This window comes from Dipodomys spectabilis, unplaced genomic scaffold, assembly GCF_019054845.1.
Source record: "Dipodomys spectabilis isolate Male_0828 unplaced genomic scaffold, ASM1905484v1 ptg000108l, whole genome shotgun sequence".
In the NCBI taxonomy this organism is placed as follows: Eukaryota; Metazoa; Chordata; class Mammalia; order Rodentia; family Heteromyidae; genus Dipodomys; species Dipodomys spectabilis.
This window is the reverse complement of record NW_024870785.1, coordinates 4,818,544-4,842,113: the sequence shown is the minus strand read 5'-3', so window position 1 is coordinate 4,842,113 and position 23,570 is coordinate 4,818,544. Positions and strand designations below refer to the sequence as shown.

The 23,570-nt window shown below is 51.9% G+C and overlaps 2 protein-coding genes across 3 annotated transcripts in view; both read left to right on the top strand.

Moving 5' to 3' along the window:
• Positions 1–23,570, top strand: part of Ehd4 (EH domain containing 4) — a 738,029-nt gene that overhangs the window by 315,488 nt on the left and 398,971 nt on the right. The window lies entirely within an intron of this gene.
• Rpap1 (RNA polymerase II associated protein 1) lies at positions 1,790–22,367 on the top strand. 2 transcript variants are annotated; one of them, XM_042687887.1, is made up of 25 exons: positions 1,790–1,835; positions 7,399–7,657; positions 8,372–8,520; positions 8,794–8,883; positions 9,612–9,729; positions 10,332–10,550; positions 11,334–11,513; positions 12,458–12,573; positions 12,826–12,924; positions 13,581–13,682; positions 14,058–14,225; positions 14,458–14,640; positions 14,748–14,882; positions 14,974–15,144; positions 15,893–16,050; positions 16,434–16,592; positions 16,713–16,914; positions 17,332–17,441; positions 17,644–17,839; positions 18,041–18,193; positions 18,352–18,494; positions 19,836–20,424; positions 21,374–21,550; positions 21,698–21,757; positions 21,855–22,367. In XM_042687887.1, the coding sequence occupies exons 2-25, from the start codon at positions 7,477–7,479 to the stop codon at positions 22,002–22,004; spliced, it is 4,008 nt and encodes a 1,335-aa protein (XP_042543821.1). In that variant the 5' UTR covers positions 1,790–1,835; positions 7,399–7,476; the 3' UTR covers positions 22,005–22,367. The 2 variants fall into 2 exon arrangements, with proteins under 2 accessions (XP_042543821.1, XP_042543820.1); XM_042687886.1 differs by having other exon boundaries at positions 19,668–20,424.

Genomic DNA, 23,570 nt, shown 5'->3' with positions numbered 1-23,570 from the left:
TCAGGAACTCAGGCAGAAGTTCAAGCCCCCCAACCCACAAATATAAAAACAAAACAAAACAGAAACACCTCACCCAAGCCAGGACTAGTGGGACATGTTTATAGTCTTAACTACTTGGAATGTTGAAGTGCGAGTTCTTTTGAACCCAGGAATTTGTGACCAGCATGCATAACATAGAGACCTCAAGCTAAAACAATAAACCCATTTATATAACATATAGATGGTTACACATGGAAAAATATATAGAGATGCATATTATATACAATAGTACAAACACATACATTTGCTGTCATCTGTCAAGGGCCTAAAATGAAAGACTTCCCACTAGCAAATAGCACATCTAGCATCCAGATACTAGATTTGTGTGTGTGTCTATGTGCATACACATGTGCTAGTCTTGGGGCTTGGACTCAGGGTCTGGGCACTGTCTCTGAGCTTTTTTTGGGGGGGGGGGGTCCGGTCGTGGGGCCTGAACTCTGGGCCTGGGCAGTGTCCCTCAGCTCTTCAGCTCAAGGCTAGCGCTCTACCACTTGAGCCACAGCGCCACTTCCGGCTTTTTTCTTTTTGCTTATGTGGTGCTGAGGAATCGAACCCAGAGCTTCAGGCATGCAAGGCAAGCACTCTACCACTGAGCCACCTTCTCAGCCCCTCTCTGAGCTTTTTTGCTCAAGGCTAGCACTCTACCTCTTGACCTATAGCTTCATTTCCAGCTAGAGATAAGAGTCTCATGGAGCTGAGCGCCTGTGGCTCATGCCTGTAATCCTACCTACTCAGAAGGCCGAGATCTGAGGACTGCAGCTCAAAGCCAGCCCAGGCAGGAAAGTGAGACTCTTATATCTGCTTGTGGCTCAAGTGGTAGAGTGCTAGCCTTGAGCACAGAGAGGCTCAGGAACAGAGGCCAGATTCTGAGTTCAAGCCCCAGGACTGGCTTAAAAAAAAAAAAAAAAAAATGTCTCATGGAATTTCCTTCCTGGGCTGACTTCAAACTGCAGTCCTCCGATCTCAGCTTCTAGAGTAGCTAGGATTACAGACGTGAGCCCAGATTTTTATTTTTTTTTTTTATTTTTGAGACATCTGCTCACCATTATAGTACTGGGGATTACAGGACTGTCACCACACCTTGCTGATCCGGACCTATGGTGTGACCGGGTAATCATGTCACACAAGTGATGGATGGGGATTGGTTTAGATTACTAGGGATTCCGTGTTCAGTGAGCAGACTTGGTGGGCAAAGGTTTTAGAGTTGGCTCTGCTTTGGCTTTAAAGGAAGAGCAAGACCTTGTGGGCTTGGGGGGAACATGGAAGGGGAGGGGGGGGGATTTCCAAGGTGTGAGGCCCTGGCGTGAACTAAGGCAAGAGGCTTGGGAAGGGAGACCTAGCTGACAATGCGGCTGCTTTCTTCTCACCATTCCTGCAGGGTCTCTGGAAGTGCTTTCTTTGGGCCCAGTTCCTGGATACCTCCTGGCTGGTTCATAAACGCCACTGGGCGGTCGCACTAGGGTGGGCGCGGGGGGCCTGGGGAGAGGCCGCGGGGAGCGCCCAGGGGTGGCTCTCGCGCCCGCCACGGGTGTCGTACGTGTGGAAGGGCCCGTGCCTGCAGGGCATCAAAATGAAGCTCGGGGTGCAGCCCTCGTGGGATGAGACCCTGCGGCCACTCGGCTGGTTGCGCAGCGGGCAGCGACGGGCCGCCGCGCCGAGCGCGCCGCTCCGGGCTCCACAGCTCCGCGGCTGACGCCCGGGGCGGGGGGCGGGGCCGCGCGGCGCACCGGAAGCGGAACTCCAGCGGCGACGGAAGCGCGCGCCAAGATGGCGGCGCCCAAGCGGAGCTCGAGCAGGTAGGTGGCGAGGGGCCGGGCGTGGGTGGCTCCGGCCGAGGTACCCGGCGGGGGGATGGCGCTCGGGCCTTTTCCGGGTACCGGGTCTGTACTCTGAGAGTCATGAATCTGTACGAGGGGCGGCGGCAGCTTCTTGGATGCTTAGATCCCTTCATCCGCGGGCAGTGGAGGCTGAGGCGGGGTGTGTGTGTGTGTGTGTGTGTGTATCTGTGTGAGAATCTGTGTGTGTGTGTGTGTGTGAATCTGTGTGTGTGTGTGTGAATCTGTGTGTGTATCTGTGTGTGTGAATCTGTGTGTGTGTGTGAATCTGTGTGTGTGAATCTGTGTGTGTGAATCTGTGTGTGTGTATCGTGTGTATCTGTGTGTGAATCTGTGTGTGTGTGTGAATCTGTGTGTGTGTGTGAATCTGTGTGTGTGTATGAATCTGTGTGTGTGTGAATCTGTGTGTGTGTGTGTGAATCTGTGTGTGTGAATCTGTGTGTGTGTGTGAATCTGTGTGTGTGTGTGTGAATCTGTGTGTGTGTGAATCTGTGTGTGTGTGAATCTGTGTGTGTGTGTGTGTGAATCTGGTGTGTGTGAATGTGTGTGTATCTGTGTGTGTGAATCTGTGTGTGAATCTGTGTGTATCTGTGTGTGTGAATCTGTGTGTGTGTGTGAATCTGTGTGTGTGTGAATCTGTGTGTATCTGTGTGTGTGAATCTGTGTGTGTGAGAATCTGTGTGTGTGAATCTGTGTGTGTATCTGTGTGTGTGAATGTGTGTGTGTGAATGTGTGTGTGAATCTGTGTGTGTGTGAATCTGTGTGTGTGTGTGTGAATCTGTGTGTGTGTGTGAATCTGTGTGTGTGTATCTGTGTGTGTGTGAATCTGTGTGTGTGTGAATCTGTGTGTGTGTGAATCTGTGTGTGTGCGTGTGAATCTGTGTGTGTGAATCTGTGTGTGTGAATCTGTGTGTGTGTGAGAATCTGTGTGTGTGAATCTGTGTGTGTGTGTGAATCTGTGTGTGTGTGTGTGAATCTGTGTGTGTGTGTGAATCTGTGTATCTGTATGTGTGAATCTGTGTGTGTGAATCTGTGTGTGTGAATCTATGTGTGTGTGTGTGAATCTGTGTATCTGTGTGTGTGAATCTGTGTGTGTGTGCGTGTGAATCTGTGTGTGTATCTGTGTGTGTGAATCTGAGTGTGTGTGAATCTGTGTGTGTATGTGTGTATCTCTGTGTGTGTGTGAATCTGTGTGAATCTGTGTGTGAATCTGTGTGTGTGTGAATCTGTGTGTGTGTGAGAATCTGTGTGTGAATGTGTGTGTGTGAATCTGTGTGTGTGAATCTGTGTATCTGTGTGTGAATCTGTGTGTGTGTGTGTGAATCCGTGTGTGTGTGAATCTGTGTGTGTGTGAATCTGTGTATCTGTGTGTGTGAATCTGTGTGTGTGTGCGTGTGAATCTGTGTGTGTGTATCTGTGTGTGTGTGAATCTGAGTGTGTGTGAATCTGTGTGTGTATGTGTGTGTATCTCTGTGTGTGTGTGAATCTGTGTGTGAATCTGTGTGTGTGTGAATCTGTGTGTGTGTGAATCTGTGTGTGTGAGAATCTGAGTGTGTGTGAGTGTGTGTGAATCTGTGTGTGTGCATCTGTGTGTGTGAATCTGTGTGTGTGAGAATCTGAGTGTGTGTGTGTGAATCTGTGTGTATGTGTGTGTATCTCTGTGTGTGAATCTGTGTGTGTATCTGTGTGTGTGAATCTGTGTGTGCGTGTGAATCTGTGTGTATCTGTGTGTGTGTATCTGTGTGTGTGAATCTGTGTGTGTGTGAATCTCTGTGTGTGTATCTGTGTGTGTGTGTGAATCTGTGTGTGTGTATCTGTGTGTGAATCTGTGTGTGTGTGAATCTGTGTGTGTGTGAGAATCTGTGTGTGTGTGAATGTGTGTGTGTGTGAATGTGTGTGTGTGTGAATCTGTGTGTGTGAATCTTTGTGTGTGCGTGTGAATCTGTGTGTGAATCTGTGTGTGTATGTGTGTATCTGTGTGTGAGTGAATCTGTGTGTGTGTGAATCTGTGTGTGTGTGAGAATCTGTGTGTGTGTGTGAATCTGTGTGTGTGTGAATCTGTGTGTGTGTATCTGTGTGTGTGTGTGAATCTGTGTGTGTGAATCTGTGTGTGTGTATCTGTGTGTGTGAATCTGTGTGTGTGTGTGTGAATCTGCGTGTGTGTGTGTGAATCTGTGTGTGTGTGTATCTGTGTGTGTGAATCTGTGTGTGTGTGAATCTGTGTGTGTGTATCTGTGTGTGTGTATGAATCTGTGTGTGTGTGTGTGTGAGGCGGGGTATGTGTGTGTGTGTGTGCGTGTATCTGGTGTGTGATAGTGTGGTAAGGGCGTTGCATGAAGTTATTTAAATCCACAAAGTTCTTATTCTTGTCGGACCTGTAAATATTCACATTTTACGGTTTTGGAAACAAGTTGGGAGAACAACATGCCCAATTCTACATGCATGTTGTGGTTGAAGCTGGGAGACTAGAATCCCCATTGTACATGCATGTTGTGGTTGAAGCTGTGTGCTTGCACACGCAGTGCCTGGAGCTTGAGCCCAGGGTCCTGGTTGCTGTGGCTTTACTACTTGAGCCACAGCTCCACTTCCAGCAGTTGGTTGGTTAATTGGAGAATCGGACAGAGTTTCTTGAGCTTCAGATCTCAGCCTCCTAAGTAGCTAGGATTCCAGACATGAGCCACTGAGACTGGGCTAATGTTTGATTTCTGACCTATTAATTTCAAAGTTGCTGTCCATAACCACCCTGACTTTTCTAAATTATGGCCTACTTTTATATTCACCCCTGTTTTTAACCTATAGGGACCTATAGTTCTGTAGTAGTACTTTCTGATATGGTTAATGTCTGGTCATAATGTAATTAGCATTTTTACTCTATTATATGTGTTACCATACCTACTCACCTCAAATTTGTTTGCATCAAAGAAAGACTTCTACATAAGGGAAAGCCACTTAAACTACAGACCTTTGAGATTTGTTTCTTGGCTCGTAGGGAGAAAGAGATAATGAAAAGAATTTGCTTATTTATTTATTGGTGGTACTGTGCTTCATGAGCACTTGGTTTGCTAGCTCAGTTAGTGTTATACCACTTGACCCAGGCATGCCTCCAGTCTGGCTTTTTGCTGGTTATTTTAGAGATGGAATCTCATGGACTTTTCTGCCTGGGCTGGCTTTAAACCACCATCCTTTGGATCTCAGCCTCCTGAGTAGGATTACAGGTATAAGCACCAGCACCCAGCTCCAGTTTTTGCTTTTCAGGAGCTTCATTAGAGTTTGTTCTGATTCCACCCAGCTCCCCCCGGCCATTCCAGACTTCTAGGGTACTCAAGTATCACACAGAACTAGGTAGTGGAACATAGTGATAGAGCTCTTGGAATTCCTAGCTCTAACTCTTACTGTTTTTTGTTTGTTTGTTTGTTTGTTTTGGTTTGGTTTTTTTTGGTCAGTCCTGGGGCCTGAACTCTGGACCTGGGTGCTGTCTCTCAGCTCTTCAGATCAAGGCTAGTGCTCAACCATTTGAGCCACAGCGCCACTTCCGGCTTTTTCTGCTTATGTGGTGCTGAGGAATCAAACCCAGGGCCTCACGCATGCAAGGCAAGCACTCTACCACTGAACCAACTTCCCAGCCCGCTCCTTACTAACCCTTGAGACCTTGAGCAAATGACTTAACTTCTTAGCACTCCTCTTTCCTCAGCTATCAAATGTGAATAAAAATTGTAATCTACTTAGTGTGGTTGTGAGGATTAAATGAAGAGCCAGTAGTTGGAACTCCCAAATTAGATGCCAATAATAAAATGATCATTATGCTATACACATGATACATGCCTGTAGTCCCAGCTACTAGGGAGGTTGAGGCAGAATTACTTGAATCCACAAGTCGGAGAGAAGAGTCTAGACGCCATAATGAAATTGTGTTTCAAAAAATAAATAAATTACCAGCTCAACTTATTGTTGTAGCTAATATGTACTGAGCATTTAGTACATATTGGCTAATTACTTTTTCTTCATTCATTTAATCCTTACAGCTATGAGATCAGGTTAGATATCTGTTTAAATGGCCCCTATATATATATATATATATGTATTTTTTTTTTTTTTTTTTTGGTCCGGTTGTGGGCCCTGGACTCTGGGCCTGGGCGCTGTCCCTCAGTTCTTCAGCTCAAGGCTAGCACTCTACCACTTGAGCCACAGCGCCACTTCCAGCTTTTTTTCCCCCCTGCTTATGTGGTGCTGAGGAATCGAACCCAGGGCCTCATACATGCAAGGCAAGCGCTCTACCACTGAGCCAGCTTCCCAGCCCATATTTTTGTTTTTTAATTGAACTAAATTCACACACTGTAAAATGTACCTTATTATAGTATATAGTTTAGTGATTTTCAATATAGTCACACAAGGTTGCAACCAATACCACTGTCTAACCCAAGAACAGTTTCATGATCTCAAAAAGAAGATTCATACCTATTCACAGAGAATTTTTTTCCAACTCTCCTAGTCCCTGGAAACCACTAGTTTACTTTTCAGTTCTCCACATTTGTCTATTTCAGACATTCCACATAAACAGAATCATACATTATCAGATCATTTGAGGAACTTCTCTGCTCCTGCCTCCTGCATGAGATGTTTTTCCTTTTATTTATCCATCTCCTTCCTTTATTCTGTTTTACTAAAATAAACTCCTGTTAAACTTCCATAAACAAGATGCTTTGTGATTGGCTTTGTTCACTTAGCATGATGTGAGTTGTTACATATATGACCTTTTCATTATTCATATTGACAAATGCTATTCTATTGTATATACCATACTGTTAGTCCATAATTCTGAATATTCAAGAACATGTTTTTCATTTTTCTTCAGTGTATAGCAAGGAATTGAATTACTGTGGCATCTGGTAGTTCTATGTTTAACATTTTGAGAGACTGCCAAACCGTTTTCCATAGTGACTGTGCCATCTTACATCAGAAGCCTCATATATTTACCAGGAATGTGTGAGGTTGCCAGTTCTCTCACCCAATTGTGTGCACCACACCTAATAACTATAAGGCCCTGAGTTCAAGCCTCAGTATTCACACACACACTCACATGGATGTGTGTATGGATATGCATGTGCTTGTAAATGCTACTACTACTAATGGGTGCCAGGGGTCCCTCACCCCTATAATCCTAGACTCAGGAGGCTGAGATGTAAGATCAAGGTTCAAAGCCAGCCCAGGCAGGAATGTCCATGAGACTCTTATCTCCAATAAACTACTCAGAAAAATCCAGAAGTGGTAGTGTGGTTCAAGTTGTAGAGTGCTAGCCTTGAGGACAAAGAGGCTCAGGGACAGTGCCCAGGCCCTGGATTCAAGACCTAGGCCTGGCAGGAAAAAAAAAACACAATTTTTTAAGTTAGCACTAGCAATAGAAGGGAGAAAGTGGTAATAAATGAGGGGAAATGAGTAAACCAACTGGAAATGAGGGTCCTCTGCTTCATGATGAGGGAAGTCCGGATTCCCATGCTGAGGGTCCCTCATCTTTTTTTGTTCTTAGGGTTGAGTGAGGGGGACTGTCCACACCACGGGAGCAGTGCTGCAAAGGCTGTACTGGGGAGGCAGCTTGAGTGTCGACATGCTGTCCAGACCAAAGCCAGGGGAGTCCGAGGTGGACCTGCTGCGCTTCCAGAGTCAGTTTCTTGCCACTGGCGCAGCCCCGGCTGTGCAGTTGGTGAAGAAAGGCAGCAGGAGAGGTGGAAATGCTGAGCTGGCCCAGCCTCTGCTGGAGGATCATCGGGATGTGGTGATGCTGGATGGTGGGTGTCTGCATGCGTGAGGTTGAGGAGAGGGGCAGCCTTGGGACCCTCCCTGTCCTCAGGTGTCTGGGTTCTGCCCATCAGTAGTTTAGACACTGCAGAGTTTGTGTTGCGGCAGCTCCATTTTATAGATGGAGGAAAACAGCCAGAGTGCCACAGCTGGAGCCAGGGCCCACGCAGCTGCCTTTTTTTTTTTTTTTTTTTGGTTGTGGGGCTTGAACTCAGCCTGGGCGCTGTCCCTCAGCTCTTCAGCTCAATGCTAGCGCTCTACCACTTGAGCCACAGCACCACTTCAGGCTTTTTCTGTTTATGTGGTGCTGAGGAATCGAACCCAGGAACTCATGCATTTGAGGCAAGCGTTTTACCACTGAGCTACCTTCCCAGCCCTGCCTTTCTTTTCTTTTTTTTTTTTTGGGTCCGGTCGTGGGGCCTGAACTCTGGGCCTGGGCGCTGTCCCTTAGCTCTTCAGCTCAAGGCTAGCACTCTACCACTTGAGCCACAGCACCACTTCCGGCTTTTTTCTTTTTGCTTATGTGGTGCTGAGGAATCGAACCCAGGGCCTCATGCATGCAAGGTAAGCACTCTACCACTGAGCCACCTTCCCAGCCCCGCCTTTCTTTTCTTTAACCCTGCAACCCCCTATGTCTTCCTGTGAAGATCTGAGTGTCCTCACTTCTGGTCTTTTGTGTTTTTTGTTTTGTTTTGTTTTTCCAGACCTCCCAGATTCTCCCCCAGCTTTGGTTCCTGCTCCCCCTAAGAAAGCCAGGCCCAGCCCTGGCCGCCCCCTGCCTCAGGATGAAGACCCTGAAGAGAGGCTGAACAGGCATGACCAGCACGTCACGGCTGTCTTGACTAAAATTATTGTGCGTCACCCTGGCTGTGTGGGGCAAGGCACCTTAAGGGTGACTAGGCCTTGGTGGGGCAGGGACGAGGGTGAGGCTTATGAGAAAGGGTGCTTAGAAAGGTACACTTTCCCCTTTGCAGTCAGAGTGGGTGGAGTTGGGTTGGAATTACAGAGACTGGGTGGGAGGTTGATTTGTGGTCCCTCAGGGTGAGGCTCTGGTCTGGGGTCAGTGGGACAGGATCCAGCCCGGGGAAGGCTCTGCATCTTCTCTGCCTGTGCTTTGTGGCCTTAGGAACGAGATACAAGTGCAGTGGCTGTGAATCTGCCTGTGCCCAGCAGCGTTGCTTTCCCCCCTGTATTCCATCGCTCACAAGACAGACAGGTAAGCAGAGGCTCTCTTAGTTGGTACTTGAGGACAGCAAGAGTCTCATCTTCTCCCATTACAGTTTCAATAACATAAGCAGCCTCAATAGCTCCATGTTCTTTTTTCTTTTTCTTTTTTGTTGGTCGTGGGGCTTGAACTCTGAGCCTGGGCGCTGTCCCTCAGCTCTTCAGCTCAAGGGGAGCGCTCTCCCACTTGAGCCACAGCACCACTTCTGGTTTTCTGATGGTTAATTGAAGATAAGAGTCCCATAGACTTTCTTGCCCAGGCTGGCTTTGCATCTCAATCCTCAGATCTCAGCTTCCTGAGTAGCTAGGATGACAGGCATGAGCCACCAGCGCCCAGCAGCAGCTCTGTTTTTAAAGCAGCATCGTAAGAAACACATCATATAGATTACCTCTCTTTATCTCATGACAACCATGTCAGGTAGATATCATTATTCCCATTTTTCAGATGAGCAAACTGAGACCTCCTAAAGAGTAAAGGTAAAAGCCATAACTTCAAGTTTGTCACATTTTAAGACCTGTATTTCCATAGGGCCCTAACTTTGTTTTGTTTTTTGAGGTTCTGGGGATCTAAAGCCCCAGGTCTCTTGCACGCTAGGCAGAAGACTAGAAGATTCTATGACCCCTTGGAGATTGAGCAGGCTCATCTCTCTGTCCCAGAGACCTGGCTATAAGGAGTTGGGGTAGAGTGTCCATGACCTGGGCTTTTTCTTTGCTCCATAGGGGAAGCCAGCATCTGGTAAGGGAAGCATCTTTGCCCGGGAGATCGCGGCAAGGCGGGCTTCTGAAGGCAGGCCTCCATCCACCAGAGAAGTTGTGCCCAACCCAGACCCAGCACAGGGTGAGCTGCTGCTGCACATGTTTAGGCTGTGTGTGTGTGTGTGTGTGTGTGTGTGTGTGTGTGTGTGTGTGTGTGTGTGTGTGTGTGTGTATCAAACTCAAGTCACCATGCATGTTAGGCAATGTACTTTCCCATGTACTTAAAGCACTAGGAATAGGAGCCTTGGGTCCACTCTGGAACTTAGGTACAGGGAGGAGGCAGGCTTTGGTGCAACTCTAAAAGAAAGGGAAGGGAAATTAAGATGTGGTGGCACCCAAATGTAACTCCACCACGTGAGAGGTTGAGGCAAGACGATCACAAGTTAGTCCAGCCTGGGCCATACAGAACATGTCTTGAAAAGAAAATGAAGGAAAGAAGGAAGCTAGGGAGGGAGGAAGAAAGGAAGGAAGGAAAGACATCTTTTCATGAGAGTCTTAGGGGAAGAGTGAGTGAATAGCTGCAGCACCTTTCCCAGAGTGCCTGGAGTCCTGTGCAAGACCCAGTGGGGTCCCAGCTCTATGCTCGGCAGGTTCTGGGGCTTTGGGCTAATAGATTTACAGAAGAAGAAAGCCCAGTGGAGTCAGGAAGTCAAGGCAATGGCACTGATCATCTCTTTCTTCCAGGTATGGTGACCTGTGAGGCACCCAGCCCCAGAGACCAGGGTGGCCAGCGGCCAGGGAACAACCACAACTTCCAGAGACCCCATGTGGTCACAGGGAAGGGCCTCAGCCAGGAAGCCGAGCAAGAAGCTCAGACCATCCATGAAGAGAATGTAGCAAGACTGCAAGCCATGACTCCTGGCGAGATCCTGCAGGAGCAGCAGCAGCTCCTAGCTCAGCTTGGTAAGGGGCCAGGATTTCCTGCCGGGCTGGGCTGGGGAGGGCTGTATTTGTTCATGCCAGGCATTCTGCTGGGTTTTTCTGGTTTGATCTGTCCCAGTCCTGGGACTTGAACTAAAGCCTCACACAATCTCTTAGCTTTTTTGTTCAAGGCCGGTACCCTGCCACTTGAGCCACAGCTCCACTTCTGGCTTTTTGGTGGTTAGAGATAAGAATCACAGCCAGGACTGGTAACTCCAGCCTGTAATCCTAGCTACTCAGGGGGCTGAGATCTGAGGATTGCAGTTGAAAGCCAGCCTGGGCAGAAAAGTCCCTGTGAGACTCTTTATCTCTAATAAACTACTCAGAAAAAGCCAGGAAGTAGTGCTATGACTCAAGTGGTAGAGCATTAGCCTTGAGCACAAAGAGGCCAAGGACAGCACCCAGGCCCTGAGTTCAAGCCCCACATCTGACAAAAAAAAAGTCATAGACTTCAAATCTTGATCCTTCCATCTCAGCCTTCCACATACTCTTACCATGGACCTCTGACCTGGTACCAAGGTCAAGTCAAGCATAAGAACCTTGGCCAGGGACTGTGAAACACAGAGGAAAAGGGGTTGGTCAGGCCCTAGGGGCCTTAAAGTTGAGAGGGCAGAGTCATTGAAGGGCCGCAGGAGAGCGCAGGGGCTGAGGCCAGAGGTGACACAGCTTATCTTGTCTTCGGCACCCAGAAGCAGGCAGCTAAAAGCAGTGTAGGAACTGGGGTGTGTCTGCCCTCACTCACTCTACCTCCTCCTATGTCTGTAGACCCTAGCTTGGTTGCCTTCCTGAGATCCCGTGGCCATACCCATGAGCAAGCAGGAGAGAAGGCCACCAAGGAGCAGAAGCCAGGAGGATTGTTGATTGATGTCTCTGAAGAGGAGCCCATGATGTCGGCCCTTGCCACTGAACCCAGGAAGGAAGAGAAGCTGGAGCCAGGGGCCCCAGGTTCGGAGGAGAGGGCCCATCTTTGGTGTGGCTAAAAATAGAGAAATGAACGACCTTCTCTGGGCTGGGTGGATGGGAAGAAAGAAGCATCTCTGCCCTTGGAATTAGAATGTTAATCCTCATTAGTGCCTTTAAATTGGCTCAAATCAGGATTCATTTGCTGATGCGCGTCTTCTTCCTGCACATGCTTCCTGTTTTCTTGTCCTGTGGCTGCTCCTTCTCTCCCTTCCCTAGTAAGAACAGCATGTGGCGGCCACCTGCTCCTCCCTGGACAGAGCTTCTGCCCAGCTCTGGCTCTGTCCATCCGGCCATGCTTTCTCCTTTTGTCAGTGCTGGGGGAAATGGAAGGGCAGGGGTGTCGGGAGGGGAGAGTCTGATGAAGGTCTGTGGACCTGCCAGACCCAAGGCAGAGGCCAATGGAAGCACTCGTTGTCCAGAAACTAAATTATTCTATTAGGGATTAACAACAGAAAGAAATTGAATTATCTCAGCCATGAACCTCCTGCTCCCTGAGGAGCGCTGGGCAGGCAGGTCAGGCAGGTTGAGGGGTACAAGGGAAGCGGCAGGAGGATGTTGTTGGGGTGGTTTCTGTTTCTAACTCCCCCTGGGGCCGCCCTGTCCTCGTTGTCCCCACTCCAGCGTTCCTTCGCAGGGCTTGTACTTGAGAGTGGACATCTACGCTTTCCATGGCAGATGTAGCCCCGCCTCCTGTTCCCTTCCTCTTTCTTCGTCTTTATCCTCTCCACTCTTCCCCCTCATCAGAGTTAGGATTGGGTCTTTGTCCTAGCTGGGGCCTTCACCCAGTTCCTAGGAGTTCACTCCAGCCATACTATTTAGCCAAAACTGAGGGCGGGTGGAGATGTGGTGCTGCTTTCTGTTGTCTGGGACCCCTGTGGATGAGTGAGGCGAGCTTAGGGAATACTGTCATGCTTCTATCTTCCCAGATGTGGCCCTGCCCATGACCCCCCATAAAGAATGGCTCCACATGGACGCTGTTGAGCTGGAGAAGCTCCACTGGACCCAGGACCTGCCCCCACTCCGGCGGCAGCAGACCCAGGAGGTGAGCAGGGCAAGCTGCCTAGCCAGGGTGGGTGAGACAGGGGGGCCCGCTGCTCCTGTCTCCAGAACTCAGGCCCCTTCTCCCCTTCTCCCCCTCTCGCCACGTGAGCCTGAGAAACAGCTCTCCTTCACACTCACTCTCCTCTCCCCGCGCTCTTCACATCCTAAGGCCAAAAAAGCTCCATTTCCAGACAGCAACCTGGACAGGATAGTTGCTGCTGCCCAAACCTCGTCTTCTTTCTCTTCCCACCAGAGAATGCAGGCCCGATTTAGTCTTCAGGGCGAGCTCCTGGCCCCTGACGTGGACCTGCCCACGCATCTGGGGCTGCACCACCATGGAGAGGAGGCGGAGGTGAGGCCTAGGACCCAGGGGGGACTCAGCGGCTCTTGGTAGGTGCCTTCAATGACTACGTGGACAAGGGCCTCTGATCAGTTAGTTGCCTTTGACTTCTTGTGTGCCTTGTTCCAGTTCATTCCATTTCTTAGGCTCAAAATGATATTCCTGCCCTGCTCACATTCTGGTCAGTTCTAGAACTTGCCGGTCCACTTCTGTTACCTCCCCGTGATGCTTACTGGAGCTTGGCTTTTCCCCCTGGTGGGCACTCACTTGTCAGGCCCTCCAGGTTCTTCCCCGGGACATTCCATCCCGCCTGGGCTACTGTACCGAACTCCCCTGGCTCCTCAGCAAGGCAGGACAGTCCGCGCACGGGCTGTGACCGCCTCCCTCTAGCCTGCTGCTCTGCCACTCGGCCAGCTCATGCCGCACACTCCCTGTGCACTCCCGTGCCTGCACTCCACCTGCCAGTGAATTCTCCACCACCGCATTCACCCCCCACCTGCCTTACGCCACCGTTACTTGTATGCATGTCCCATTTTCCTCACCAGCTCCAGGCTCCGTGGAGCAGAGGCAGGGAGTTTGATTACATTTTGTCTCCTGGCACCTCGCCGGGTGTTTTGTGGGTACTGCCTTGTATCATGGTTCCCTCTGATGCCTTACCCCTGCCCCAGAGAGCAGGGTACTCCTTACAGGAGCTGTTCCACCTGACCCGAAGCCAGGTGTCCCAACAGAGAGCACTCGCCCTGCATGTGTTGTCCCAGGTCATTGGCAGGGTAAGTGGACTCTTCCTGCCTCTCCTGTCCCCGTCACTCCCCCCCTCACCCCCAAAACCTGGAGCTTGAACTAAGGGCCTGGGCATTGTCCTTGAGCCTCTCTGTGCCCAAGGCTCGCACTCTACCATTTAAGCCACAGCACCACTTCGGGCTTTTTCTGTGTATGTAGTACTGAGGAATCGAACCCAGGGCTTCATGCATGCTGGGCAAGTACTCTACCACTGAGCCACCTTCCCAGCCCCAAACCTGGTCTTTTGACATTAGACTTCCCCATCTCTTACCCTTCCCACTGTGGGGCACACTGGGAGTGGGGCAAATGCAGGGTCACAGGCAACAGGTATCAGCATCTTCGGCAATTATCCTTCTGCACCCAAGGCCCAGGCTGGCGAGTTTAGGGACCAGCTGGTGGGCAGTGTCTTACGGCTGCTTTTGGATGCTGGCTTCCTCTTCCTGCTGCGTTTCTCCTTGGATGACAGAGTGGATGGGGTTATCGCAGCCGCCGTCCGGGCTCTTCGGGCTCTGCTGGTGGCTCCCGGAGATGAGGTACTGCGGGATAGGACGGGGGTGTGAGGCGCCAGGTCTTTGCTCCTCATGCTCTGCTAAGAGGACTTTGGAGGAAGCATGGAGAACTAGGTGGCAGACATCACCCTGTTCTCTTAAAGGCCCTAAAGCCCAGAAGCCTGCTGCTCTGCTTTTTGTGGGGGGCTCTCACTGTTCCCCTAGAGCTGTTCCCTGCCTTTCTTCCTCTCCCCTTCTTGGCCCCATCCTCTGGCAGGAGCTCCTGGACAGCACCTTCTCTTGGTATCACGGAACTTCGGTGTTCCCCCTCATGCCCAGCCAGGAGGACAAGGAGGAGGATGGCGAGGATGAAGAGCCCGCAACAGAAAAGGCAAAACAGAAGAGTCCGGAGGAGGGAAGCCGACCTCCGCCTGACCTGGCCCGACATGACGTCATCAAGGTAGAGGCAGCTTTCCCACCTGACAGAGGTCAAGGGTGTTGGGCAGGAGGGGTCATCAAAGCCCAGGGCTCTGCCGAATTTGGCAGAGGATTTCTCTCTGCCCCCAGGGCCTCCTGGCTACCAACTTGCTGCCTCGGCTGCGCTATGTGCTAGAGGTGACCTGCCCAGGGCCCTCTGTGGTCCTTGACATCCTGGCTGTGCTCATTCGCCTGGCCCGCCATTCCCTGGAGTCCGCCACGAGGGTGAGGAGGAGCGGGAGGTCATCACAGGGCAGGGAGCCTCACTGCACTGGTCTTGATCCTTTTTCCTCCATTGTCCTTCTATCTCCCACAGGTCCTGGAGTGCCCTCGGCTGATAGAAACCATAATTCGAGAGTTCCTGCCTACCAGCTGGTCCCCGGTAGCGGCGGGGCCCACCTCCAGTCTACACAGAGTACCCTGTGCTGCTGCCATGAAACTACTTAGAGTCTTGGCCTCGGCTGGTAGGAATATTGCTGCCCGGCTGGTGAGCAGACACAGCAAGGGATGGAGGTGGGAGATAGGACTGGGTGGGGCTAGATTGGGAGCTAAGCATGACCCTGAACTCTGAGTGGCCACCTCATCCTCTTCCTCTCTGGCCTAGTTGCTTAGAATTTCCACAGAAAGCCAGGTGCCAGTGCCTTACACCTGTAATACTAGCCTGGAGGCTAAGATCTGAGGATCACTCTTCAAAGCCAGCCTGGGCAGGAAAGTTCATGAGACTCTTATGGCCAATAAATTATTAAAAGACAAAAACAAAAAGCAAAACTGGAAGTGGTGCTGTGGCTCCAGTGGTAGAGCACTAGCCTTAAGCAAAAGCAGCTCAGGGACAGCACCAAGGCTCTGTGTTCAAGCCCCAGGACTGACAGGAAAAAAAAAAAAGAATTTCTACAGAAAGCACTACCCAGGAACCTCGTCATCAGAGCCCTGTGCATCCTATAGGCCTGCTCCAGTCTTGGGATGTGGACGGCTGCCTGGCCCAACTCAGACCCAGAGGACGCACATGTAGGCAGGTGTTCTTACCTGTAGCCACACAGACAGTAGGACCCAGCAAAAAAGAGGGAAGGACAGGGATGGGGTACTTTCACCTCTATTCAGAGCTGTGACCCTTTGGTAGTGCAGAGGCCTCTGCAAGGGCAGAGTTGAGTCCCTTTGCACAGTGATGGAGCCTGACACTAGCAGGATGTGTGACTCCCAGCTGACCCCAATCCCCACAAACTTCCACTCTCTTCCAGTTGAGCAGCTTTGATCTCCAGAGCCGTCTGTGCCGCTTCATAGCAGAAGCTCCTCAAGAACTGGCCTTGCCTCCCGAGGAAGCGGAGATGCTGAGCACGGAGGCCTATCGCCTGTGGGCTGTGGCTGCCTCCTACGGCCACGGTGGTGACCTTTACAGGTGTGGAGAGGCAGGGGTGGCCCCCTGCACACCTCTCCGCTTCTGCACTTGACCTAACCTGACACTAAAGCTGTGCTCAAGGCTCCAAGCAGGGAGAGAGGCCAAGAAAGAGGAAGAGGGGCTTCTTCTTACTGTACCCCTAGAGGAAGGACTAGCTGGGAGACTGGGGGACAAACCTAGGGTAAGCCCGTTCTGTGCGCTGGGGTCTTGGTGAGGTCCGATGGAGAGTCCCGGCTTTGAAGGGCTACCTCTCCAAGAGTGCCCAGCCTGGGGCCTCCCCGCCCGAGCCTCCTCACCAGACTGCACGGCCCAGGCAGCCACTGCCTTGTGCCCTGCATCCTCGTCTCCCTCCCTACAGCGACGGCATCTTCGCTCTTTCTCAGGGAGCTGTACCCGGTGCTCATGAGGACCTTGCAGGCTGTGCCGCTGGAGCTCAGCATCCACCCCCTGCCGTCCCTGCCCGTGCACCGGGCGGCCTCGCTGCTCACCCTCCTCACCCAGCTCACTCTGGCAGCCAGCGGCACCCACTCTGAGCCCACCAGGTAGGCCAGCCCTGAGCCTGCCAGAAGAAGAATGTTCTGGGAAGCCAGGCAGGCAGCACTTCTGCACAGGGAGGGAGCGCCAGCTGCACCCTCACTGTGGCCCTCCTGGCACTCCCTCAGGGACTCCGCCGAGGCCCATGGGCCAGCCGCTGCTTCCTCCATCACATGGACGCAGGTATCTGGACTCCAGCCTCTCGTGGAGCCATGTCTAAGGCAGACCTTGAAACTGCTGCCCATGCCTGATAGGTGGAGTGCCCTGGGCCCGGTGCCCACCGCCTGCCTGCTGTTCCTGAGTGCCTACTACCAGGCCTGGAGCCAGCAAGTGAGTGCTGCGCGCGTGCGTACGCGGCCTGCAGCCCATCCTGCCCTCCGCATTCCCACCTTTTCCTATCCTGCACTGTGTGCCCATATGTCTAGCTGACTGCCTGTGTTGCTGGGGATGGAACTCGTGACCTTACATGCTAGGCAAATGCTCCACGTCTGAGTTACACCCTGAACTCTACCCTCTACCTTTTAACTCCCCTTCCAACCTCTTTATCCTGGAGGGGCCTATGTTAGGGGAGCCAGAGACAAGCAGTGCTAAGCCTTTCTGCTGTCTACCCTAAACCTTGTGCACCAGAGAGAACTCAGGGCCTCCTCTCCTTCAGAAGGGTCAGGCTGCAGAATTCTAACTGTTCTTTGGGCTCTTGGGACGCTAGGCTGAGGCATACAGGGCTCAGCCATCCCCTCCACCCTCCAGCCAAACTTGTGCCCCGAGGATTGGCTTCAGGACATGGAGCGCCTGTCCCAGGAGCTGTTGCTGCCACTGCTGAGTCAGCCCACCCTGGACAGCCTGTGGGACTCCGTCAGGTATGTTCCACGTTGCGGCTGCAGGGGGACGCCGCTGTCTCCTGTGGTCCCTGGCGTTCGCTCGCCGGTCGATCCCTTAAAGGCACTGAGGCACCTGGGACCAATCTGCACCGCCAGGCCTCACTGGTCTTGTCCACTCTGGCTCCCGTCAGGCCAGAAGCCCCTCCGGCCAACCTCTCCATCTTCTCCACCCTGCCTGCAGGCACTGCTCTCCTGTCTGCAACCCACTGTCCTGTGCTCCAGCTGCCGAAGCTCTCTCCAGCCTCATGGCGCTGGGCTGCCCCGGAGCCTGTCCCCCACGCAGTCTGGCTGGGTCAACCTCCCCCTTCCCATTCCTCACTGCCCTCCTCCATCTCGCCAACACCTTGGCCCGGACCCACAAGGGACTATGTGGCCAGGTAATCCCTGGGTGCCTGGCTAGGGGCCAGGGAGCCAGCCAAGATGGCTGGAATCGGGGAAAAACAGGGCAGGGGCAAGAGAGGGGAGGCTTCTTCTGTCAACGCCCACGTTTCTGAGTGTGTGTGGGGAAGACAGCCACCTGGAAGCTCCCGAAGACATTGCAAGCGATTTCCAGATCTGAAAGACTTGCTTTTCCATAGCTGGCATCTGTATTGGCTGCCCCCGGACTCCAGAGCTACTTCCTCCAGTGTGTGGCTCCTGGCCCTGCCCCCCACCTCACACCCTTCTCTGCCTGGGCCTTCCGCCATGAGCATCACCTGCAGTACCTGGCCATTTCCCTGGCCCAGAGAGCGGTGGGTCGCCTGTCTGCGCGGTCAGCCCACACTGTTACCCCTCCTGCTCCTCTGGTCTGTGCCTTCAGCCTGGCCCACATCCTCGTCCTGTCCATGCTGCTCTGTTCCCTCCACACTGTCCTTCCCACACCAACCAACTCCCTGCCTTTCCTCCACAGGCAATGCTGCAGCCACCACCGGCCACCAATGCAGCCCTCTTTCATGCCATGGCCTTGGCCCTGCTGAGCCGCCTGCTGCCCGGAAGTGAGTACATCGCCCAGGAGCTGCTGCTGAGCTGTGTGTTCCGGGCAGAGTTCCTCCCGTAAGTCCTCAGTCCAGGTGCCAACTCAGCCACTTGGTTGCTGCTGAGGCCTGGGTCTGATTCTTTTTATTTTATGGTTTTACTTGACCACTTTTCTTTTTTTTTTTTTTTTGGGTCCGGTCATGGGCCTGAACTCTGGGCCTGGGCGCTGTCCCTCAGCTCTTCAGCTCAAGGCTAGTGCTCTACCACTTGAGCCATAGCGCCACTTCCGGCTTTTTTCTTTTTGCTTATGTGGTGCTGAGAATCGAACCCAGGGCCTCATGCATGCAAGGCAAGCGCTCTACCACTGAGCACCTTCCCAGCCCTCTTGACCACTTTTCTACCACCCAGAGAATGACCATGAGACATCAGTGTCACCATGTTGCTAAAACATGGTACAGAAGCTACCTCTAGGCCTGTAACTGAGTTCCTGTCCTATATCTGATATTCCCTGAGGTATTTATTGATAGGGTTGTTTGGATGACTCTGTGTGTGTGTGTGTGTGTGTGTGTGTGAGTGTGTGTGTGTGTGTGTGTGTGTGAGTGTGTGAGTGAGTGTGTGGGTGTGTGGGTGTGACTGTGTGTGTGTATGTGTGTGTGTGTGTGTGTGTGTCTGTGTGAGTGAGTGTGTGTGTGTATGTGAGTGTGTGTGTGAGTGTGTATGTGTGTGTGTGTGAGTGTGTGACTGTGTGTGTGTGAGTGTGTGTGTGTGAGTGTGTGTGTGTGTGTGAAGAGGATTGGCAGACTAGGGTTGGAACTTGCACTGGTTGGGTGGGTGTTCTTCCACCTGAGCCATCCCTCCAGTTTTTTTTTGGTCGGTCGTGGGGCCTGAACTCTGGGCCTGGGCACTGTGCCTCAGCTCTCCAGCTGTAGACCAGCGCTCTACCACTTGAGCCTCAGCCCCACTTCCAGCTTTTTCTGCTTATGTGGTGCTGAGGAATCGAACCCAGGGCCTCATGCATGCAAGGCAAGCGCTCTACCACTGAGCCACCTCCCCAACCCCTCCCTCCAGTTTTATTAATCTATATTGGAAGCATTTTACCTGTGCCGTGAGAGACATACTGTACTGTTGATCAAACACAGAGAAATGCAGTGAACTTGACCTTGGCAGTGACTCCACATAGGAGAGCACCTCAGCCCTGTGGGCGCTGCGCTTCCCGCCCTCATCTTTGGCTTTTGGCTCTGTTGCTTGCAGGGAAGGTGCAGCAGGGGGGCCAGAGGCAGCTGACCTTGCTGATGGGCTGTCCCTGGGGAGCAGCGGGGATGCCCGGTGTGGGCGAGGGGCTCTCCTCATTCAGGCCTGCCAGGACCTCCCCAGCATCCGCAGCTGCTACCTGACCCACTGCTCTCCGCCCCGCGCCAGCCTGCTGGCCTCCCAGGCCCGTCACCGAGGAGAGACGCAGCGGGTCCCAGCCCTGTTGCTGCCTGTGCCTACGGAGCCGTTGCTGCCCACCGACTGGCCCTTCCAGCCTTTGATTCATCTCTACCACCGGGCTTCAGAGACTCCCTCGGGGCTCCCTCCGGCTGACACGGTGGGCACAGCCACGCACGTCCTGCAGTGGGTGCTCGTTCTGGACAGCTGGCGTCCCGAGGCCTTATGCGCAGTACCTCCCGCTGCCCGCCTGGCACGGCTCATGTGCTTGTTCCTGGTGGACAGTGAGCTGTTCCGAGAGACCCCAGTACAGCGTCTCGTGGCAGCCCTTCTAGCTCGCCTCTGTCGGCCCCAAGTCTTGCCGAGCCTCAACCTGGACTGCCCGCTTCCTGGTCTGACGTCTTTCCCCGACCTCTATGCCAGCTTCCTGGACCATTTTGAATCCGTGTCTTTTGGGGACCACCTGTTTGGAGCTCTGGTCCTCCTTCCTCTGCAGCGCCGGTTCAGTGTCACCTTGCGCCTCTCCCTCTTTGGGGATCACGTGGGAGCCTTGAGAGCTCTGGGCATGCCCCTGACCCAGGTAACTCAGCCCAGCTGGGCCTGCAGGAGCAACCTCACTGGGCTCCAGGGCGTACTTCTGAGCAGTGGAGAGCTTTGCTAGCCCTCATCTCAACTTGCAGGAGTTTTGGTGGAGCATAGTGGCCACAATTTCCAGATGAGAAATTTGCTAACATTTCTTAAACATCAGATATAGTGGCTCAAGCCTGTAATCCTAGCCACTTGGGAAGCAGAGATTGGATAATCACTGTTCAAGACCAGCCTGAGCATAAGTGCTCAAGACTCAATCTCACACCTATTATTGTAGCTACAAGGGAAGCACAATGGCAGGGCCCAGCGGCACACTCTGTCATCCCCAGGGAAGAGCGGGAAGCACAAATAGGAAGAGCACTGTCCAGGCTGGCCTGGGCATAAAGCAAGACCTTTGTCTTGAAATTAAACATAAGAAAGGCTGATGGGGCTGGGAAGGTGGCTCAGTGGTAGAGCGCTTCCCTGGCATGCATGAGGCCTTGGGTTCAATTCCTCAGCACCGCATAAACAGAAAAGGCTGGAAGTGGTGCTGTGGCTCAAGTGGTAGAACGCTTGCCTAACGTGAGGTCTTGAGTTCAATTTTATCATTTTTTAGTTCCTTTATATGTAGATATTTTTATAAAATAGATATGGCATAGTGAGGGGTTTTTTTTCCATGTAACATTATATAATAACCATCTCATCTCGTTAATAGTCTAAGAAATCAACATTTGATTTTTCTTTGTGGTGCTGGAGATCTAACCCACGGCCTGTGCCTGCGAGGCAAGAGCTCTAGCGCTGAGCTGCATCCCTCTGTTCTGTGATCTTTAACACTCAGGTGCAAGAGAAGGATGGCTGTCTAGCCAGGACCTGGCTTCTAGTTTCATGTGGCCAACACCATCCACCTATCTGCCAGTGCCCACTCCTGCCCCCCTCACTGGATCTCATTTCCCTCACCACAGTTGCCTGTGCCCCTGGAGTGCTACACAGCACCTCCCGAAGACAACCTGGCCCTCCTTCAGCTCTACTTCCGGGCCCTGGTCACTGGTGCCCTCCGATCACATTGGTGCCCCGTGCTCTACACCGTGGCTGTGGCTCATGTCAATAATTTCATGTTCTCTCAGGACCCAAAGAGTTCAGTAAGTCACATCTCTGTCTTCAGAGCAGGGAAGGATCTAGTGACTGAGCAGCCTCTGGGCTGGTTTGAAAGGAGGGAGGGCCATGCAAAACTGGGGGAGGGGAGGTACCAGCCCTCTGCTTGGTGCTACCTCCCCCTGTTCTTCTAGGATGAGGTGAAGGGTGCTCAGAAGAATATGCTGCAGAAAACTTCTCTGCTGGCAGATGAGGTAAGTTTGGGACCACTAGGAGAAGAGATAAGAGTGTTTGGGGGACAGATGTCAACCGGCTCTCACTACCCACTCAGAGTTTGCTCCCTGTCTGCAGGCTCTCCGGCAGCACCTCCTCCACTATAAGCTCCCCAGTCCCAGCCTCCCGCAGGGCTTTGAGCTGTATTCACAGCTGCCCCCTCTGAGGCAGCAGCACCTCGAGAGACTGACCTCAGGGCTTCTCCAGAGTAGAGTACCAGAGACCTAGCACAGTTGCTGCAGGTGGAAAGGTATGCATCTTTCTGAAGCTCCGCACTGGACACTTGGACAGAGAGAAGAGCATCGAGTCCTAGAGAAGGCAGGATAAAAGAGCGCACAGCTTGCCTGCCTTCCCTAGAGCACCTTGCTGGACATTCTGTGGAACAGAATGAGCCTTACTGTTCTCCTGATCTGGAACTCGGCTTCTGGGGCCTCGGGTCTGTGCTGGGAGTGAGAGGTGACTTAGCTAGGTACCCCCTCTTTGGGGACAAGAAAATCTAAGCACCTCCAACCTCCCACTGAAGGCCAGAATATATAAATGCTATGCTGCATACTGAAATAAATTCTTTTTCAGTCTGGTGGCTGATCTGGACTGATTGTTGTCATATTCATTCTGAGTTAGAACCAAGAGGTATCTGGAGGAGAGAGATCTGGGGAGATCATGATGGGAAGGAGTAAACAGTTCACATGTGGAGATGGTGAAAATGTGGGCCACAGCCCCTGAGTGGCAGGAACAGTGCTCCTGGGGAAGCAGACTACTTCTGGAAGAACTGGCTATCTACAAGAGCCTAGCACCTAGTCTCCTCATGCTTGCCATTTTCAATCTGACATGAAGCAAAGCCTCAGCTTGGGGCAGTAGCTGTCCCATGTTGGATAGTGAGACCCAGCCTCTGTTCCAGCTCCCTGGCTACCCTTGTGATGGCCATCACAAAACTGCTCACTATGGGCTGGGAATGTGGCTTAGTGTAGAGTGCTTGCCTAGCATGCATGAAGCCCTGGGTTCGATTCCTCAGTACCACATACACAGAAAAAGCCAAAAGTGGTGCTGTGGCTCAAGTGGTAGAGCACTAGCCTTGAGCAAAAAGCTCAGGTAGAGCGCCTAGGCCGAGTTCAAGCCCCAAGATTGGCAAACACATGCACACACACACACATGCTCACTAGAAACACAAGCAATTGGAGAAGTTGGGGTGCTGGTCACATGACCCAAAGTGTTGTTAACTTCGTAGGGAAAACCTAATAGTGCTGTGGAGTTGTTTTCTTAAGCATCACTTCAGGAGCTGCTACCCAGGGAGATCCTAATATATAGAGCCACTCTGCCTGGAATTGACAAAAATGAGAGAAAAATACTAAGCTACTATAGAAGGAAATAAAAAGCTGAAGCAAACCTTACTCAGTATGACACACCTCAGAAACATAAGTAGGATTCTTCTCAGTTGATCAGACCCTGAAAAATGATTTTATATAACTTGAATAATTTGTATGGTATGCATTCTTTTCTGAACAGATGCTTTAAAGCTCGTTTAATATGTGAAAATCACATCACAATTTAGCTGTTTAAATAGACTCTCTGATGAAAATGCAGTGTTAAGCCAGGCACTGATGGCTCACACCTGTAATTCTAGCTACTCAGGAGGCTGAGATCTGAGGGTTGCAGTTCAAAGCCAGCCCAGGCAGAAAAATCCCCATGAGACTCATCTCCAATTTTCTAACCACTCCAAAAAGCAAAACTGGAGCTATGGCTTAAAATGATAGTGCTGCCGGGCGCTGGTGGCTCACGCCTGTAATCCTAGCTACT